A 22,486-nucleotide genomic window follows, 5' to 3' on the forward strand; every position below is an offset into this window, starting at 1 on the left:
CCAGCTAATATAAGTTTAGAAGGTTATAACAGAGTAGTTCTATCGGTATTCGGTTTGTGAATGCCAATAGTGCTCAGCATTTTATCTTTCTGAATTTTGTAATAGCAAGTAGGAGCAAATAAGAATGCAAATTGTGCAGGCTTATTGAATTATATCAATTACGTGAAGTATTGAGAAGAATGCCAAACTGCAGAGCACATCGAAAGCACCCAGTCCGATTGAGCCATGGGAGAATGTTAGCGTTTAAGATATACAAAATCCTACCGCCTCCAGCTTCAGGGCGATGAGGTTGGAGGCAGAAGTTTCCTTCAGTACTCTAGTAGGCCTACCTATCTCTAGGTTAATACGTCAAAAATCAGAATATTTACTGCCATTGGAAATCAAATCTCATAAAGCATAATTAAATTTCATGCTAAAATTATAATTAATAGTGATAACTAAAGTTGTATGTATTGATCCAAGAGGAGTGAATAAGAAAAGGTTGAAAATTATCATTCAATTTTAAACCAGTTTCAATCTTAAACCAATTTTGGGTAACAGAAATGTTTATTCGCCGGCGTGCTTCCCTTATGTTTCAAAAATATGTCATGAAGATGAACTATCAGTGTTAGAGTTGACTGACTGGCCGCGTAAGCACTGCCACATTTTAGAGAGCATTGTCTCTTTTTATTTATATTTTTACATATTATTTTTCTCTGCACAATGAAATTTCTCATAAAAATGGAAAGGGAACACTTTAAAATAGTAGTACCATATCTGCCTCTCGAAAGACAAAAGAGTCTATTCATTTTATGCTCTTTTAAGCTCGTAGGTATAGGTGGCCACTTTAGAAACAGTAAAGCACTCACAGTTAGCTCTCTCAAGCCTAGTATTATGTACCACCATTTTTAAATAATTAGTACTAGTAGACTTTGCATTTTGCCCCCAGAGTATGTCTGTGGCTTGCTCATTATTCTCAGAGTAAACAGCCATTATTACCTTAAGTACCATTAACTGATTGATTTCTGAACTAGACACACATTATATTTGCTGCGAGATGGGAGCCGAATTAGTGAATGTTATTGAGATGAACTTCCAGCATCAAAGAGTTATATTTACCAGATTAATTATTTGCCTTTTCCCTCAATAAAGATCATTAAAACATGCTGTAAACAGCTCGTCGCTTAAAATACGTAGGCTTTATTTTCGCGAATTTGTGAGTAGACACGGGGGGTGGACTGATAAGTGGAGTAATATCAATTATAAATAGTACATTTAGGTAAGTATACAGCTTGGTGGATATACACACTGTACAAATCACTGTACTGCAGCACACATAAATTATTCTCTCTTCATTAGAGTTTGCTAAGTAACGGCTTCCAGTAATGTGTATTCCTCTGCTTCCGCGCTGATGTCATTACCGACTGGAGACTTTCTCGTAACTCCTCACGGCTGCAACTGACTCGGCATTGAATTCTTTCGATCGATCAGGTAAAATGCTGGCCCTCACCCACGCAGTAATTTTTGGTTCCTATCCCCCCAGGACTCATGACCATATTCTATTTTCTCACGACTCTCTGAGATATGCAACCTCCCACACCCATAGGTTTTCGTTCTATAACCTCGGCATGGACCGCACAGAAAACACCGTTTCCAACAGCTCCTCGACTGTTGTATGCACATCCGCTGCCGCAGACACTTGTTTATAGAGCCGTTACCTAGCAACAGTAGTCTTTTCTTGCTCCATTGCTCCGCCTTTCAGGTGTCATGCCACAGTACTTTATTGCGTAATGTACTAAATGTCTAATAATGAATCAATATGATAAACTTGTACATATACTTAAGCAATTTCGCAGTTCTCCTTCTACTTTTATGAATTATAGCCGGCTCTTTCTGGCTTTACAATTAACCCCGAAATAATAATTTGTTCTGTGTGTGTCACAGGACTTCTTGAATCACCCCATTACAAGACCACTATCTATCTATCTACCTGCCACTCGGCGCTACAGCCCTGTGTGAGCATTGGCCTCCTCTACAACCAGTCTCCACAACCAGTGCGTTCTGCCAGAGGAGTGGACTACGCATTATAACCCGAGGCTGGTTGTTGGGTTTCTGAACAAAATTCTTTTTACAGGATGAGGTTGTTAGCTTCATGCCCAACCTCAAACCTGGAGGACCACGTATCTCTCTTAGTCTGGACTCTAACCTTTGACCTTTCCAGCATGGGTGACTCTACTGGTAGTTAAACTACCGCCGAGATATATCTCCAGGCCACAAAGTCACGCAAGCCCCACCACCACGACGAGATAGAGACACATTTGGAGGGACAAGACCACTACGGTTCGACCTAAAATCATCCCTGTTGCAAACAGTTCTCAAGCACTGGAATCCAGTGAAAATGGAAGGAAGAGGGATGCAGCCTACAGTACGTTTTGGTATGTTTCGCATTCAGATTATCTGTAAACCTGAAAGAATATTTAGAAGATGAGTGTCACAAGGGCCACACGCGGTACGCTCATAAATTTCTCTTTGTATTCGAAATAAAATTGAAGTATGTATTTCGAAACACAGCACAGGCAAATTTGAAGACAGAGACAAATCCACAGGACGACTGTCATTAATTTTCTTGACATATCCTTTACATTGAGAACAATGAACACAGAAATATTCTCAGCAAACCATTTAAGGAAGAGTAAGAATTAAGGACAAGAATGGAATAAAAGATGAATAATTTGAAGTCTCTGTTAACTAGATGAGTAAAAGTAAAAAGAAAAAACAAAGCTATCCCTGTAACAGGCCGTGAAGGCCCATAGGGTTGTGAGACGCTGGGAGTTCCACATTATCTAGACAATCGGCTCAAAGATGGCGATAAGTTTGTCAGTCTTACGCGCCAGCCGCGCTTTACTCCCCAGGAAAATTATTTAATTAATTATTTTAAAAATCCGGTCAAAGATTCTTTGTATCCCTCTTCTTTACTTGTACTGGAAAGTGGAACCAGAGCCACGGTTTGAACAGGCGTCTTTAGAAACAGGAGATGTAGGATAGCAAACACGAAACAAAGCTATACTTTCTGGCGATTCTCTGAGTTCACGCGCAAATGTGCCGTATAAATGAGTTAAACGTGTATTTCACGAAGAAAATATCAGGCAGGCAGCATCCGATGAGCCTGTCTGTGTTCGTGTTTTCCATATTAACAGAATGCCCCACTCCTCACGATGGTACAAAGCTCTCTCCGAGTAGTAGCGCCTATGATACTTCAATTGTGGTCTTCTTGGTTATAACTCCATTTATTCTTGTTGATGGATACCATCGTTTCGGAAGAACATTCCTCCTCCATCTTCAGAGTCGAATCGGCATTTCGGCCCTGAAGATGGTTCTACCTAAAGGACTACACGGTGTCACAACCCGTGACGCAACATATAAGCTGATAAGCTCATAAGCTGCTGCTTGGTGATTGTGGCACTGACATAGAGAAACTTAATATAGCGGCAGCGTTTCATGTTTGTATTCGGGAGCTACACGTCTCGAATATCTGCAGGCATAAAGGTTATTATGACTGAGGTTCACAGCAGTTTTCTTCTACATCGAACCAATGCACAGGTAGAGCATAGAAAATCATGTGAAGTCCATTTTATAAATTTCCCAAATGTAGTTTCATTAGTACTTCTATAATTCTGGCTTCCACTCATTTGGGCAAGGGGTCGCTCTTAATTAATTATAATTAGTGCACTCTGGGGGCACGCGGCGGCATAGTTCTTTGAAGTACTAAGCTACAAGCCGGAAGGTGGCGGATTCGAGTCCCGATGATGTGGATATTTTTAATTTACCTAATCCTTCCAGCCGCAATATGGTCCTGTAATGTAATCGACTCAGCCTCTGACGGAAATGAGTATCAGAAATCTTCCTGGGGTGTTAAGGGCGGCCAGTGCTTAAGGCGGACCAACTTACCGCCATCTGTGAACCGATTTTCTAGAGATAATGTGCGAACATCGACGTCTCACAACCCTATGGGGCTCCAAAGCCTGTTACAGGGATAGCTTCACCCCCCCCCCACCTTGGCACTACAGCCCCAGTGGGCCTAGGCCTACCTCCATGAACTCCGTTCACTTCGGTTTTTCTAGATCTTACACATACGGTAGGACTCTTTGGGCCAGTGATCAGCTCGTCGCAAGACCTGTAGACAAACACAGAAAAAGACACACAAACCTCCATGCCCTCAGTGGGATTCGAACCCACGATCCCGGCTTCCGAGTGAGCGAAGACAGTGCATGCCTTAGACCGCTCGGCTACCGTGACCGGCACAGGGATAGCTTTACTTTGCCTTATCATTAGTAAGCTCTTACTGCAAATAAATATATGTAATACTCTATACATGTATTGTACAGAATGTCCCCAGAGGAAAGTCAATATTCTTGGACGTCATATTATCGGTCATTCTAAGCAAAATGTATGTACATGTGTCCTGTTCCGAAAGAAGTCCGAGTTAGAGGTTTTCACTCTACAGTTCCAAAATTGTTGGTAAGAAAACTATATTATGTACAGTTTCTAAAACCGGTATTTATTTTTCAAGTGACAGAATTGGTAGAGTTTACCTAGTGCAATATATTTTCGAAAATTCCACCATCAAGAACCATGCACTTTGGAATTCGTGTGAGGACATGTCGTATTGTTCGTCTGAGTGCATCTTGACTTTCCTTTATGAGGGCGAGAACTACCATTATGTGACCGAGCAGCTCGTCTCGTGTATCTACTTTCCTTCTGTACCCTTTACTCTTCATACAACTCCATGAACATAAATCTAAATGGGTTAAGTCTGGCGATCTTGGTGGCCAGTTAATGGCGGTGCCATGACCGATCCACCGATTAGGGAAAGTGTCATTGAGATGTTGCATTAAAAGTCGGGTATAATGAGAAGGGGTTCTCCCATGCTGAAAGTACTACATAGCCTTCCGTGCAACCAAAGGAAAATCCTCTAGTTCTGGTAAGCCATTTTGTAGAAAGTCTAGGTAATTGTCTTGTCATATAATCGTCTAAAATACCGGGACCAATCAACATGCTATCGATCATACAGCACTATAAATTGGTAGAGAAAGGATGTTGAAAATTTGTTTTCACAGTACCGTGTGGATTGTGAGACATGACTGCGAGTCACGTGTGTTGTTGGTTTCATTACTGGTGAAAGAAGCTTCATTAGTGAACCGTATTAATGGAAGCAATTGGCGATTAATATGTGGCCAATGACGAAATTCTAGACGCATGGGATTGTCCCTGTGTATGGATTTTATACATGCTGTGAGTGAAATGGCTACAAGCACTTATCATGCAATGTTTACCATAAACGTGTTCATAAAACTCCAAGACGTCTAGAATGTCTACGTTCAGATGAATCATGAACACTGGGAAGTGTACCATGTTCACGGATCTCAATGAAGACACTCTACTATTCGGAATTCTGCGCACAGGAAACCGTGGACGGTATTTTTGAACACCAACAGTGGCACTACCACCGCAGAAATCGTGAACGGACAGCATATCAGTATATTCGACATTTGCGAAGATCTGCGGCATTTTTCACAACACTCCCACTGTCAACAGTCACAATGGTCAAATGACGCTTCACGCCGATTCAAATGCTTCAAACGGTGGCCCAATGCGGCGGAAGGAAAGGAGAATATTGAGCCCCAAATCCAAACCACTGCACAGTGAAATAGCTCTATCTAAGAAACCGTTCGAAATTGGATACATCTGCATATACAATATTTTGCTGAGAATGACCGATACTATGACCTCCCAGAATACTGAACTTTCTTCCTGGGACACTATATATATATAGTCACTTTCAGGAGTCACTATAGACGGAATTTGAATTGGTGAATAGATTTAATTGCCACTTATATGTAGTAGTGCAAATAACTATAATACTATGGCTATTTCCAAATTTTACAGTCAAATGTACTAAATCTGTTACCACACGTTTCCTGGTAACGGCTCCAACAATGGCTATTCTTCTGCATCCCGCTCAAGTCCTCTCTTCATAGACTCCCGTACAAAACTGACTATCAAATGACTGGGTCAATATTTTTCCATTGTTTATAATATCTCGGCAGGGACCACATAGCAGACATATGTCTTCTATTATTGCGTTCGTGTCTGCTACTACGGGAACGTGTTTACCGAGACGTTGTCCAGTGGTATATCCGCCAATTTCAAGATCGTTGCATAGCAACGGTTCTACATGCTATAATAAACGTGGTACAAGCATATAGTCACTCTCATCTGGGACCCCATATAGTACTGTGAATCGTTACCAATATTTTGGAGGTACCCGCACCTTCCGTCTTGAGGGTAGAAGGATATTTTCAGTTCTGTGAGAACCTCAGATCTCCTTATATATGAAGAGTATCGTCTTCCGTTATTGCACAGTTATATGGAAGTGTCGCCTTGAAATAAATTGTCAATTTGTGCTTGAATGAACCAGTTATTATACCTAGAATGCCTAGTATTTCAAATGTTTTGTAAAAGGACGTATTGCACAATTCCCTGACCCAATATATTCAGCTCTCATGAAAGAGTAGGTCCTGTTCCTTCACAGGATACACGGTACTGCGAGCAGATATTTAAATATTCCAATTAACTGATAATTTTCGACTAATTTTCATTCTTCCCTAATTAGCTGCAGGTTTAGTAGATGACATATGATTTCCTATTTCAAAGAAACAAGGCATTCGGAACAACATGAATATAAATACCCACACATGAAGGAGCAATTCATATGTTCGTTACCCTAATATAACACTTTATCACACTTTGTTAATAATAAGTCATTTTAAGTTTTCATGTATTATTAAATATTTCTGCCTTGGACATTACTAACACAAGAAGGAATTTGTGTTTGCAGTAATAATACAAATCGCACAAGAATGGGTATGTGTGGCGTAGAAGAAGCAAAATGATTATATTACATTATGAGCATGAATATTACATTATTTTACATTGTGGAAGCTGTGGTTTCATTCGAATAATCGTGCTTTGAAATTAACAGAATGATTACAACCTTTGTTCGAAAGGTAAAAGTACCTACCTGCAGAACGTCGACACAATTTTTTTAATTGCATTTATAATAATTTTTGTTTTCTTTTTGGGTAATTGAGACAATTGCATTATGTAGATCACCGACATTTGTGTAAAGTACGTTATAGCAGTCATATCCTCTTTATAGCCTGTTTATATCACAACTTTATTACCGTCATCAGTCAGCTCTGTTTTCTAAGTAAGGTTTTATCTGTAATTCTACAGGATGATCCATTTGAAACTCGGAAGAAAAAACATTTCATTTTATGTCTCAGTAAATACAGGCGACTGTTCGAAACTCGACGCCAGTAATGTCCGCCATTGTTCCGAGTAATCATTTGTCCTCTTGACCGTGCTTCGGGGCATACGACTAAGAGTTTTGGCCGTTATGATACCGACGAAGCTTTCATGATACGCTCTCAGATATTTATGTTTCTTGGATTGAGTAGTTTGGGTTCAGCGTCCTTTAAGACAAACGCACAAACGAAATCTCTGTCATTCACAATATCAGCATGACAGGCGCGTGTATATGGAAGCAACGCTAATGTCACCGATTAAATGTCAAGTTTTATGAAGAATTAGCCTTGAAATTAGCCCACAAAACACGTTAAATATATTTATTACAGCGGAAGGTAGGGAATCTGGCTGGTTTATTCTTTGTTTCGATATAGCTCTATCAACCGAAGAATTTTTCTTGATGTCATGTGATAAGAGGATGATTATGTATTGAAAGGATAGGGCAGGAAGTGCCGTAGCCTATTCTACTATAGTCTCTCGACAGTCGTCTCGACAGTCTAAGGATAATCGGAAAAATGTTAGTTCACAAGCGGATTCGAACCCAGTTATTTCCTACACATTACTATTGTAATGGTGATTGCGGTGAAAATGGTGGCGCCGCTTCAGTTTTTTTTTTCCCAGCGAAAGCGCGATTCCTTGTCACTATAAAGTTTGGCACTGAGTTCGACTGCCGACAGGGTTATGAAATGTTCTCTTGTTTAATCGCCGCGTCGAGAAGGGTTCTGGGGTTTACATGACTTCCTCTGAAACAAGTATAGGAGTTGAAGTACGCCATTTCCTGGGATGTGGCGCAGTGTAGATATTTTGTAAACCGAAGTTTCGGAGGAGCGTATCGCCTGCAGTTTGCAGCCACCTGTTCACCCTTGTTCCTCGCTCGCGGATTTTTTACACTTAAGATGGAGGCGATACGTTCCTCCGAAAAGTCGGTTTACACAGGATCTTCACGGCGTCACATCCCAGAAGACGACATTCTTCATAGTCCTCAAATCTTACAAGTATAGGAGATTTTTTCTATATGGTGTATCACCCACAACTTGATATTCACTACTGAAGTCAGTGTAGCGATGATAACAAAAATGCCCACGACTGTACTTCCGTTCCCCCTACAAGCTGTCATGCCGTGACGTTAGATGCAGTCACTTGTTCAGTTTGTTATCATCTGAGTATCTGAGCAGCTGGACTACTTCACTCTTCCTGTTTTCTTATTTCTCAGTAGTACGACTTCGTAATAAGTTTTGATCTGTAGCTGTTGCTCATATTAACCTGCCGTCTGGGAGACTGCTACCCCGAGCCCGTCTCATTACAACAAAGGATTGGGCATGAAGCTGAAACTTTCATGCAGCTTGGGTACAATCCCGCTTCCAGGTTTAACTTCAGGACTTCGGAAATGCTATTCGCCTTTGAGAGAGCAACATAGCTACATTCTTTATCCTACACTCCACATTAGCACTCCAGGAATTCCCATCGTGCGGGGCACCTAACATAAATTTAGTGCTGGAGTTAGATTGTGAAAAATGTATTCACATGTTCTATTTCTTTTATTGCTAGTGGGGTGGGACTAAGTCCCTTGTACTGCGGCCACTTCTGGCCTATTGTACCAGCCCAAGATTTATAGGTGAGGGTGATTGTGGAGCAATTGGTGGAATGAAGATTGGCAGGGGAAACCGAAGTACTCGGAGAAAAACTGCCCCAGCGCCAATTTGTCCACCACAAATCCCACTTGACCAGACCATGGATCGAACCCGGACCGCCGTGGTTGGAAGCCAGCGACTAACCGCTTGAGCTGTGGCGCGACCTTTGACATGTTCTAAGTCGAGGGTCGTTTAAAGGCGATGTGCATATATGTCTCCTAATTTTGTGAGTATTACTGAAGCTGTTAATTTCTTTTAAAGAGTAGTAAATAAATTTGATGTTGCTCTAGAACGCGAATATCATCATCACGGAATCCTGTATGCCCACTGAATCAATTGAATCTAGTTTATGCCTTTTAACATATATATCTCTGACACAATTTTACGATTCAAATTCTCACGTAGGTCAAAGTCTTATAACAACTGTCTTCTCTTCCCATAATTTTAAAAAAGAATACTTAGTATGTTCCAGTTTCCCTGCATTCTACATGAACTGCCGATTGCATCACTTTAAATTTAGACGACCTAACAGATAAACGGTAGGATTTTAAATAAGTTGAACTATGAATATTTTACCAATATTATTTTTTATCATTCTAACTAATATGTATGAAAAAATATCATACCAGAAGAGATCCCATAATCAGACCAATCCGGAGCTATTTTTCAGAATTCAGGGAAGGCAAACAAAGGAGCACAACAATTTATTTTCTATGTTATTGGCTATATAGCAAACTTATTTTTCAGTTTCTATGCTTACGCTACTCCTAATGACCTCCTGCATTGTCTAAGAACAGTCTGGTTCATTTTGCAAGAGAGACCCCTGTACTTCATATGCCTTGAGTAGGATTCCTCATGCCAGAAGCAGCAACCATCACTCGCCGAAGTTCATCTTTTGATTGCTATTCCTCTTGATGAACCACCTCCCTCATGTATCCCCAGAGAGAAGAGGCAATGGGAATGAGGTCTGGTGAACAGGGAGACCAGGCGCATCATCTTTACACCCAAGTATCAGAGAAGCTGTCGCGCAGAGGGGCTTTTATGAACAGCCTACTGAGATTTGCGGAACGCAGTAAGCGCAAGTGTTCAACGAATTTCCCGTCAAATAGTTCAGATTGAAAGGAGAAATGCTATTTAGATCTACACATAGGGTACAACACGGCAGAAGGCAAAGAATAATACCAGGTTATAATGTATAGAGGTTAACAACTTTCTAAACCTAGATTATGATGTGAACATCAACACAGCCGAGGAAACGATAACAGAGTATATTTCAGAATCAGGCAAAAAGAGTCAAGGCTCCTATGAGCTGAAAGAACAGTAATCATGTTTCGATGGGGAATGTTCAAAGCATTACAGCGAAGAAAAGAAGCTGAATTCCAATTGGTACAGGATCGAAGCTAAGAGATGAGGCTTATCTGAACAACATAAGTCACAAAGCCGAACCAGCGCTGGTTTCTCCGAAACGTCGGTTAACAAAATATCTACACAGCTCAACATCCCAAAAGATTACATTCTTCATAGTCACCGCCGTGAAAACCTCAAATCTTGCGAGAGAATATCTGTAGGGCAAATTTAATGAAGTTACAAAGCACAGTAAAAACAAGGATATTAGAACCCTACAGAGGAATAAATGAATTTAAGAAGGGTTACGAACCTAGAGCTAAACTGATGAGGGATGAGAATTGTGATCTACTTCTAGGTTATTATAATGTTTCGAACAGGTGGAAGAATTACTTCTCTCAGGTGCTGGGAGTACATGGGGTTAAAGAAGGAAGAACGTAGAAGCTCAAATTGACGCTAGTTGCACAGAAGTTCAGTCCTACAAATTTGTTTTTACCGTCTTCTTCGTGTAATGTCAATTTGTAAGCCCAAAATATAATTCAGTATAACTCATGGGCTATTGTGCTGAACTCGTGCAAAAATGATCATACAGCAGTTTTCTGATTGAGTCAAACCCTTTATTACTTGTGATCACAAATGTGTTACATATAGTGCATTTCTCCTATTTAGTAAGAGGTAAAAAAGGTAAAGGTATCCCTGCAAGAGGCCGTGGTGGCCCATACGGTTGTGAGAGGTCGAGGGTCCTACATTTTGTCTAGATAATCGGCTAACAGATGGCGGCAATGTTGTCAGACTTACGCGGCGGCCGCCCTTTAACCCCCAGGAATATTCCTGGTACTCATTTCTGTTAGAGGCTGAGTCGACCCCAGGCCCATAGTGCAGCTGGAAGGATTGGGTAAATTTAAAAAATGCACTTAATAGGGACTCGAACCCGAGAACGTATCGCTTGTAGCATAATGCCTCAACCAACTACGCTACCGCATGAATTTAGTAGTTTATTTAATTTTATAAGAGACAGTCCGACTACAGAGGGTGGCGACCCTGCTTAACTCCAGCTCCAGTGGATAGCACCTGGTAATGACCCTTTCTCAGGGTTACGTAGTGGGTAGACTGTAGTTGTTAACCATGGTAGGCAATCTGTCTACGGAGGGGAAACCCTGAATGGAAATCCTGTTTTTTCAACAGGCTGGTAACCAGCTCAAGTAAAAAAGAGTTAACACATTATCCTCAAAGAGGATGTTTGAGAACGGAACGGGCTGACAAGCTAAACCCTTGCAGACGATGATGATGATGAGGAGGAGGAGGAGTTTATTTAACGACACTGTCAGTGACTCAGACTATATTGGTAGGATGATTAGATGACTGTACAGAGAAATGAACGGGATGTGGAAAGAAGTGATCTTGTCCTAACTGAAGATACTGTCCCGTCATTTTCCTTGACAGACTGAGGGAAGATACGAAAACCCTTAATCAGCTTATTAGGTGTCCCGGCTGAGATTCGAACTGAGCACTTGTTACACATTATCATCATTATAATCAATATTTTTGGGAAGAAATTGCGGCTGCAAATTTTGCGGACCACATTAAATTTGTAAGACTTCAAATTTTCGCACCGTCGCCATGTTTGTAACTGCTCACTCACTCATTCATGGAGCTGAGCCCTTCTTGGAAAGTCGCTAATTGTGCAGGTACTCAAGAACTTCCCAGCATTTTATGGAACCCGAAGGTTCATTATTGTGCTCACAAGAGCCCTCCAATGGTCCCTATCCTGAGATAGATCAGATAAAATCCGATCCTATTTCTCTAAGATCCATTTTAATGTTGTTCACCCACCTATGTCTTGTTCTTCCAAGTGGTCTCTTTCCTTCTGGCTTTCCCACCAATATCTTATATGCATTCCTCTTCTCCCACATTCCTGCTACATGCCCTGTCCACCTCATCCTCCTTGACTTGATCATTCTAATTATACTTGGAGAAGAGTACAAGTTATGAAGCTCCTCATTATGCAGTTTTCTCCAACCTCCCATCACTTCATCTATCTTCGGTGCAAATATTCTCCTCAACACCCTGTTCTCAAATACCCTCAGTCTGTGTTCCTCCCTTAATGTCAGAGACTAAATTTCACACCCATACAGAGCCACAGGCAAAATTATAGTTTTGTATATTCTAATTTATATGTTTTTGGACAGCAGACGAGAAGACAAAAGGTTCTGGGCTGAATTGTAGCAAGCACTATCCGAGTTCAATCTCCTCTTAATTTCCTCCTCAATCAGGTTTCGATCTGTTATCGTTGTTCCCAAATATCTTAAATGTGCCACATTTTCAGATAGCAGTGATATCTCCCGGTAATTAATACAGTTAGTTTCACCGCCCTTTTTGTGAACTGGTATAAAAATAGATTCCTTGTACTGATCAGGCAATTCTTCCTTTTTCCAAATAGAATTAACGAGTTTACGGATCTCAGACCATAATTTTCACCTCCCTCTTGAGTGCGTTTTGCCGGAATTTTGTCATTTCCTGGCGGTTTATACTTTTACAACTTTGCAATAGCAAACAATTGTTCACTTATAAATAATATTACCTACATAATTTGTAGGGGATTTTATGCCCTAATCAAATGCCAAATCCTGATCTCCAGTGGTTCAAAGGTTACGTCATGAAATGGAAAGTTAAAACACAGATTTAATAAATCGTTGTTTGTAGTTTCAGCATCAACAAAATTTGCATATTTTTGGAAGATTTTGCCATCCGTCGTCTCGGGACCCTAGAGTGAGTGTTAGTAGTGGGTGTCTTCCACCTCTTCCGGCCGTGACGTTATTGATTGTACAATCGGATGGCTGCTAGTGGTATAGTGGTCATACAAAGATTCGTAGAAATCTGTCATCTGATTGAAAGGTTGAACATGGGGCCCACACAAAGAGCGTGAAAATGTCTTGAGTCTACTTCCCCTTTTAAAGGGAGGAATGCTTATGCACTCTGCAATGGAAATTTCGTTTTCTTAAGAGGAACATAATTTTGCAGAAGCTTAGAAAATACAGCGGACTAAAACTTATTGCGGCCGAAAAGCCCAAATATGTAGGCTCCTATGGTCTAAGCTGTATGGACAGGACGAAATACAAAATGTCGCTGAAGCATTAACCTGAATCTACCAGTAAAATCGTTTGCTCCACGTTGCCAGTCATGAAATTCTGAAGGACTGAGTGACAGGCATCGTAGACAATGTAAGCGGTACTGATTTTGTTCTGGGCTGCTAACGTCCAGTGATTGAAATTAGCGCTTTCTAAGGGGGCCAGCTGAGTAGGTGTCTTCCTTCCTCACCTGAAGACGAAAACAGATTCAGTTTCTGAAACGTCGTGTTTTCTGTTTCCTAGATTTTCGGACGATGGAAAAAGTCCAAAAAACCCAGTAATTCTCTGTGCTAACGTCTTGTTTGATGTGGGCAATGTTGCTTGCATTTCGGAACTACATGCTGCCTTCATCTTCAGGGTCGAAACGTCAGCAATGATGGCACTGCGTAACAACTAACGAATAGAATTAGCATCAATATTTAAGTATAATGAAAATCTAAAATCGATAATGTAAGTAGTAATCATATCTTCTGGGATATAACACCGTGTAGTATACTGAAAGTCGACCGACGTTTCGGAGAAACATATCGCCTCTATCTTCAGGTCGAATACGCCGAGGAAGATACCAGCGTGAAAGCAGATAGCAAGCCGAGTTCCTCCGAAACGTCGGTTGACTTTCAACGAATTACACGGCGTTATATCACAGAAGATAGTACTCTTCATACCCACAGCCATGAGAACCTGAAATCCTACACGGTAATCATATAGCCACGTCGTTAATAATACAGTGGAAAACACCTCCACCATCATCGCCGGGGGGTTGATTTTTTGTATTGCCCCCACAGCAACCTCGTATCCATAGCAGTTTTCATGGAAACTGTATAGACCCTGGTTGAACTCCACTACGCCGCATTAATTGGTAAAAACATGTTCAGTGAACACTGAACTGTTAGGGAATCTCGTATCATACCCACGTTACGGGAGTCTGCTGACTTCAAGCAAAGTTTACAAAGGTGAAGTTCGGGCACGCACGCGTGAGCACTCGTGTGTTTTCGGTACAATCCGGAACTGTCGTGTGTTGGTGCGCTGTACTTTGTGTACTCGTACCGCCCTTGGTTGCCTCTAGCCCGCCACTTTCCTTCCCCTCTGCCTCCCCGGCCGATCGCACCGCACCATTTCCCGCGTCCCTTGCGGAGAATCATCAGTATGTAGCTTGGCTTGGTTGTGTGTGTATAGACTCCGCTTTGAGCGTGTCGGCTCTCATCTTATCCAACTACTTGTTTCTTTATATACATAGAAAGTGAGACTTTTCTAACGTGAGCCGGCTGTTTTGAATTCAAAATGGCCGCGGGTTCAACAGAAACATTTGCTTCGGCATCTCAAGCATTGGGATGTTTTAATGCCAGCTTATTGAAACAAGATAAATTCTGGACAGCTGAAGTGATGGCCACTGCATCAACCGGTAGTTTTTGGGAAGATGATCCAGAAGAAGCTGCAAAGAAGAGGGTGAACGAATTGAAACGAATATTTCACAGTGGCCGGCAGCTTCAAATCAAACATTTACCACGCGACGTTACGGAAGAGGTAAGTGTTTATATTTCTAGGGTGTGTGCATAAGTTTTAACGGCTTTGACACGGTGTGTGCAAAAACGAAGGCCGGGAATAGAAACGAACTGAGGTCTTGTTTCGTTGTTTGATATGACCTTGAAGCCAGCGCGTGGTGAAGAAAGTAATTTCTCTACATGTGCTACGAATCATCAGCTCGGACAGGTTTCCTGTAACGAAGTAGTACGTTGACCTCTGTTTCGAACGCTCATAGGAGTGACTACAGAAAGAAAGAAAACGGGAAAGTGTTGGTGATCTTGGAAGGCAAGCCAGTGACGGAGCTGACACTGAAAAGAGTAGGGTATTTTGTATTGCTTCGCTATGATCACGATCGCTTGGGGTAACAGCTAACGTGGTAGCTACAATAACGACAAAGTGAACTGAAAAGGAACGTTTGATGACTCATGTGTACACGTGCGTGTAATGTTTGAGAACCTTTGGGGGTTCGCTCTCGAAATCTTATTAGCTCACAGCATTGTGTTTAAGTAACACGTAGATTTGGAAACTAGAAATTCTCTAACAGTCTGAAGTTCGATTCTTGTTGCTGTTGAGTTTCTGACACTGGATGTGTTATTAGACCTTTCATATTTACCTCCATTTTATTACTTCACCACCCGGTGTAGAGGCCAACAATTTTCATTTTGTTTCAAATAAATTTTAGGTTACATATAGCAACTTATATGAGCCATAAAGTTATATTGTACATATTGGAATTTTACAGACGGCAACTTTGCGCTTGAAGCGTCGATTTGTCGGGCACCAGCAATGGTTCGAAACCATTCCGGACATACTTGGACCCGAAATGCTTCCGAAATATACGAACATTTCCCTGCTTCATTAAGATTGTTTAGCCCTTAGCAGTTTAGCAGTAGCTATGTGATGTAAGCCATTATGTTTATTCGGGTTTCGTTTCATTTTAGTCTTTACAGTTTCGAATTTATTTGACTCTTGGAGTCAGGATTGCACTGCTTAACGAATGAAACCCTATTTCTGTGTCGAAGGTTCAGGTAGCGACGTCCGAAGTTCATGTTTCTGGAAGACATTACTGAAACCGTCCTCCTAAGTTTGTTTATAGCCTACTTTCCTTATTTCGAAAACATGAAAGTGGGCTTATGCGCTCTCCATATTATCTGTGAATCCCCCTCTGTAGTAACTTGTGCATGCCTGAATCAGTCTCTATGAAACTTCGTTTGTACATCATGTACTGAACCCAGCTCAGTGGAGTACTTCATAAATCTCTCCCATCAGTCTGTGTGTCTGTATCACTCCTGTCGTTGCTGGGCAAATGCTCGGTTAAGAGTATTCCTCCTTTAATTTGTAGGCAACGGCTCAGTAAACCCGTTACCGCGGCACCGAATACACGCAACAATAGAAGAATTGTTGGATACGTGTGTTTCTGGGTCTGATTATGTATATCCATATCGGTGCTAGGTAACAACTCGGTAAAGACGTTCCCGTGGCAACGAGGAATTGGTGGAGACGTCGTTTTCTGTGCTATCCATGTCGTACGAAAGGAAAATAGGCGATTAGTTCGTCCCAGAAGTTTTTGTTTTCTTTTTAGACTAGAGTCTGCTTTTATGTATAACTATTTCAGTCAGTCCAGTACAATGGCAGTATTCGATTTTTGTCTCTGTAATACACGTAACTAATGTGTGCTCTCTCGTTCCATTCGTAAATATGTGAAATATAGCCTGTTTTAACTGTAAATCAGACATGTATAGTATGGCTCGCCAACCGAACCTGGTCCGTGACCTTCAGTCCATTGACCGGCCACTGAAAAGCATCTAGGCTTGTTCTGCTATGGTATTTGTTATGCAACCACGTTTGACGGTTAGGTTATGCTTTTGAAAGCGTACTTTGATTTATGTAGAAACTCTGACAAAGGTTTTGCACAGACAAATATTGTTATTGAATACTTACTACACTTAATTAACGAGTCTCGTAGAATCTGTCTGAATCTCAAAAGAACTGAGCAGCCCTGATTACGTATTTGTAATCCAATAACGTTCCTTTATATCGCTGTAGAGGTGATGGAAATCTCTGGGCAATCCTTGACCGTTCAATTAAATTTGTACGAAATTTAGTTCAGTAACGGCAGTCTATACATGTACATGTTCTCTTTCCTGTTTTCATTGCTGGTCTGGTAGAAAATACCCAAAGATATTACGAAATTTACTCCATGTTGTAGTCAGTGTGTTCAGTAGCCAACACTTCTAAAGCAATGTGCAGATATTGTGGTGTACCTTGTGGATCATATGCGAATCCTCATTTATTTTTCTTAATTATTTTTTTCCTTGGCACTAGAGCCCCAGTGGGCCTAGGCCTACCTCCATGAACTTCTCCGTTCACTTCGGTTTTTCTAGATCTTACACATTCGGTAGGGCTCCTTGGGCGGGTGATCAGCTCGTCGCAAGGCCTCTACCTGTACACAAACACAGAAAAACGCGCACACACAAACTAAACATCCATGCCCTGAGTGGGATTCGAACCCACGATCCCGGTTTCCAAGCGAGCGAAGACAGTACATGCCTTATATTAGTAAAATATATTTTTATTTGAATGTTATATCTTCTAGGTCTGTAATGTGATATTGACAAGAAAATCGACCACTTTCCGAGCGAAGAACGGATAGTTATTCTGGTAATTAATAAAGTGGCGTGAACTGTTTAAATTCCTGTTTCCTTGTGCGTTAGGACAGTCGAAACGATTTTTGTTCATCATGTGTAGTCTTCCTTACCGAAAGTTGGTACACCTCACCTGCAACTCGACCCGTGGATTTGGAGTTGCGAAATGTGGTTGGAGTACGTGTGTATGTACATTTTTTTTCAGTATGAAGAAAGCAGTCTTCTGGGATTTGGCACCGTGTATATGTGGTGTTAACCGACGTTTCGGAGGAACGTATCGCCCCCATCTTCAGGGTTGAAGAAGTATAAGTAAATCTGCAAGCGACAACACCGTGAGACACGGTCAAGCAGACTGATTGCAGATTTACTTATACTTCTTCAACCCTGAAGATGGGGGCGATACGTTCCTCCGAAACGTCGGTTAACACCACATATACACGGTGCCAAATCCCAGAAGACTGCTTTCTTCATAGTCACCGCCGTGAAAGCCTCAAATCTTACATTTGTTCAGTATGTTTGGAAAGACGCGAATAGTTTATATGTGTTCAATCCCCGCCTAATTTTTACGAGACGTGAGCGTGTAACATGTACCAACGGTGACTACTTGTTTATTCCAAGTTGATCGTTTCCTCTATGCGGTGGTCTAGACTCCGTAATTCTGTGTGAATGCGCTCCCAGTAGGCGTGTCTCTGAGTGTCCAAGTACCAAGTTCGAATCCCTTTAAAAACTCAGAGTCTGCCAGCCACAATGGACATCACGCTAGATTTGTGACGTGTTCATTTCCATCGGACTCCTCGCCGGTTTAGTTACTCGCTTCACACACTTTGTGTCTTACTAGTGAACTTCAGTTCAACATCGAGTGTTATGTTGAACACCTCCTTGGAGGCTACCTCTTGCTACCTGCCGACTCCTACCGCATTGGTGACCAGTGCATCCACGTCTTTCTACTTGTTCATCACTCAAAGTACTCAGTAGTATTCCTATTGTAATCCTGTAGAACTATTTTATGCAATATATTTATTGTAATCAACCTCACAACCGACTTCTGAAGACTTGAATTTTAATTCGCAAGTGTTCCAATGATTCCAAATCACAAGATTTCCGTTCGGTCTACACGAATATCCCATCAACATCCTTCGGGATACAGCAATAATTTTAGGCAAATTCTGTTAGTCTTCGTAAAATCGGAACACCTCAGAAGTTCCCAGAGTTGTCTAAATTCTTGGGGTGTGAGACTGAGTTCACTTGATAGGTCGGCTATTAACTGGCCTTTTCTACCAGCCCCTGATGATAGATGATGATGATGATGATGATGATGAATGTGGAGCAATCGGTGTAATGAAAATTGGCAGAGGAAACCGAAGTACTCGGAGGAAAACCTACCCCAGCGCCACTTTTTCCACCAAAAATCTCACCAGACCTGATCTGGGCTTGGACCCGGACCGCCGCTGTGGGAAGCAGGCGACTAATTGCCAGCGCTATGGCATGGCCTAACTTATCTAACTTTTTTTAATTCGCATAGTGGGGGGCGGAGTCCAGCTGGGTCCACTCGGCACGACGGTCATTGATGACCTCTTGTACCAGCCCCGCGTGATTATGATGATGGAGAATTTTTGGCGGAATGAAGATTGACAAGGGAAACCGAAGTACTCGGAGAAAACCTGCCCCAGCGCCACTTTGTCCACCGCAAATCCTACATGACCTGACCTGGGTTCGAAATCGGGCCGCCGTTGTGGGAAGCCGGCGACTAACCGCCTGAGCTATAGCACGGACTAAATTGTCTAACTTACTACATGGAGCGAAGCTCTTCTTATGCAAGCATTAGTCTCTGAAACAGTCAATAAATTCCCCCACACACTTTATAGACCCACAGGCTCGTCGCCATCTTGTGATGAGCTCGGTGCTGGCCCTGTCTTGAGCCAAGTGAATCCGGTCCACGCTTTTACACCCATGTCTTTTAAGAGCCGATCACAGTGGCCGCGCGGTCTAAGGAATGAACAGTCCTCACCCGCTCTAACACTGGAATCGTGGGTTCAAGACCCACTCTACACATGGATGCCTGTGTGAGTTTATTCTGTGTTTGTGTTGTTCTCTGTGTAAGGTAGCGGCTTTGCAACGTGCTGATCCCCGTTCAAGGAGCCCTACCGACTGTGTATAGGATTAAGAAACTGAAAAGCGGCCAATACCCAACAAAGGGCTGTAGAGCCATAGATAGATAGTCTTTTAAAATCAATTTTAATGTTATCCTCCTAACTCCTACATAGCATATTCCTGCCAGGTTTTGTAATAAAAGTTTTATGTGCTTCTTTCAGCTTTCCTGTCCCTCTGTCATCACATCCTTCATGATCTGATAATCCTAATAATACGTAATTAGTGAAGACTAAGAATTATGAATCCCCATCTTTATGCATATACATTTAGGAAGCATGAATTATGCATTTTGTTATATTTAAACCGTTGTCGATCTACTTCTGTTATGCAGTGATGCTGACATGGAAGTTCTTGTTTGTCAATAGTTTTCGAAGTGGAAAGCAGACACGAGTAAAATGTAAAAGTATGATGAACTTCGAAACACAATATCACACATTTGTTATAAAGACACATTATACAAACCAAGTATTTTGATATTTAACATCTTTTGTAAAATACCTTGAAATTTTAAACAGAACAACTCTTCATAGTTCGAGGAAAATCCTGTAGGCAGGGTCTTCTTCATAAGATATCTTGAATGGCTGTCCTCACTGAGTTTTTATTTCTCGTGGGTTTCCTCTGTCCGTCCAGCCAAATTCCCGGGTAGTACCTCAGAATACACACTAGCACTTACACAGCCTTTCCAATTGCTTGTTCACTTGTCCTCTCAATCGACTCTTTAGAGTCTGAGCTATAAATAGCGTCATTAATAACAAATAAAACTTTACAATTATAAATTCTTAGTTGCAGATCCAGTCACAACCCATTTGAACCCCCAGAATTTGAATTGTTCTAAGAGACGTGAAATGCAACCGTAATGTCACAGAATTTAATATTGGTTTATTATCTGTGCTCATGCACACCGGAACTTCGCTCTTATCGCCTCCACAAATAATTCGCCCATATTTACATTTCTCGCTGAAATGACATGTCCAGTTATGCACACCTGTAGTCAGTGTAACAAGTCTAGCGTCGAAATGTTTTCCTCCAACTAACCAGTTGCATGGAGCCGACCCTTTCTTGAGAAGCTGGTCAAGAAATTTCGTCCCGTTTATGATACCCGACGGTTTGTTACTGTGTTCAGAGGAACCTACCAGTAAACCAGTTGAATCCTAATATTCCCTTATGATTAATCTTAATATTATCCTCTCCCCCATCTTTCAGGTACTTAGCTAGAGAACTTTCTGTGTTACTGGCAAAGTCACGTTACTGATTTTAATTCTCTGCCACCTTTAGCCCAGAATTCTTTTTCTTCTTCATCCTGCATTGTAATCCAAGAAATCTGCACAACAAAGAGAGTTAGTTCGTTGCTGAGTGAGACATTTTCAACAATTATCTCGGCCTGGGCATCGATTAACTGAAAAAAAAAAAAGTGCTCATAAAGTGGAAGGTTATCTATGTGACTAATGCGGAAGTAAAATGCATTGTTATAATGAATTAATGTCTGGAATGATACATCATTATAATTTTCAATAACAGTTGTGTTCAGATTGTTAACACCGTTGAAGTTCGAGTCCCGGTAGGGACAAGAATTTTCTATATGTCGTCCAGGTTGTTTCTAGGGCCCACCGAGCCTCCTATCCAGTGGGTACCGGCGACTCTTTCGCTGGGGGTAAAGCGGTCGGTGAGTGAAAGTGGCCGTTCACCTGCAACTGGTGCCGAGGCCAAGAAACCGTGGATCTATATAGCCACTCCCCCATACGCCTTCGTGGCGTAGTACTTAATTAGTTAAGCACAGGGACAACTTTAAGTTTTTTACCTTTACCCGCAGCAAGTTGTTTGGAGAGAGAAACTTACACTCTTCATATAATGACAGCAGAAGGAACTGGGAATGAATGCGGATTACTGACCGCTGTCCACTAAGTGGATGACCATAGAAGGTGATGTTGAGATGTCCGTGTGTTTATGTTCCGTTTTTAAGCAACAGTGTACGCATCATAAATGTATGAAAATACAGACGTATTGATGTTTCTTTACGTCCAAACTAATTCTCTAGACGCAAGAAGCGCATGTTAGCAGAACAACAAATATTCATGTATTTCTATAATCTTTATTATAACAAAGTCCTGAAACCACCGCCACCCCCACACATGATAAGATTTCTTGGCTAATGTTTACGTTACATCAGTAACCATAATATCCATTGCTTTATCTGACTAAACGACAAGATCTGTAGCCATAATCCTTTCTCCGACGTTTACACCGTCGTTTCGTGCTGATAGGGATTGCTGTAATTAAAATACAACTCATGAAGCTGGAGCGCTATTAGCAATTTCCAGTTAATAGTATTTTATGGTGTCAAATGGAGACCAGACCAGAGAGTTGTTAAAGAGCGCGTGTGAGTTTAAATTATTCTTAATTATAATCGTAATTTAATTTTAGATGATCCGGATAACGTCAGCATTAATGAACATGGCTTTAAATTTTATATTTTAGTTCTCTAATTGTATACCATTTTCATCCGCTTCTGTTCACATGTTAGAGTAGTGTATGTATTTTATGCGGCATGTACTGTCTTTGCTCGCTTGGAAACCGGGATCGTGGGTTCGAATTCCACTAAGGGCATGGGTGTTTAGGTTGTGTGTGTGCGTTTTTCTGTGTTTGTGTACGGGTAGAGGCCTTGCGACGAGCTGATCACCCGCCCAAGGAGTCCTACCGAATGTGTAAGATCTAGAAA

The 22,486-nt window shown here is 41.5% G+C and overlaps 1 protein-coding gene across 1 annotated transcript in view; it reads left to right on the forward strand.

Annotated features, from left to right (window-relative positions):
- Positions 1–14,597: 14,597 nt before the first annotated feature.
- Positions 14,598–22,486, forward strand: part of LOC111865375 (ribonucleoprotein PTB-binding 1) — a 340,824-nt gene continuing 332,935 nt past the window's right edge. The window contains exon 1 of the mRNA XM_023853348.2: positions 14,598–14,974. Coding sequence (XP_023709116.1) covers positions 14,732–14,974 — 243 coding nt within the window. The 5' untranslated portion in view covers positions 14,598–14,731. The remainder of the gene's footprint in view (positions 14,975–22,486) is intronic.

The sequence above is a fragment of the Cryptotermes secundus genome, unplaced genomic scaffold (assembly GCF_002891405.2).
Source record: "Cryptotermes secundus unplaced genomic scaffold, Csec_1.0 scaffold164, whole genome shotgun sequence".
Classification (NCBI taxonomy): domain Eukaryota; kingdom Metazoa; phylum Arthropoda; class Insecta; order Blattodea; family Kalotermitidae; genus Cryptotermes; species Cryptotermes secundus.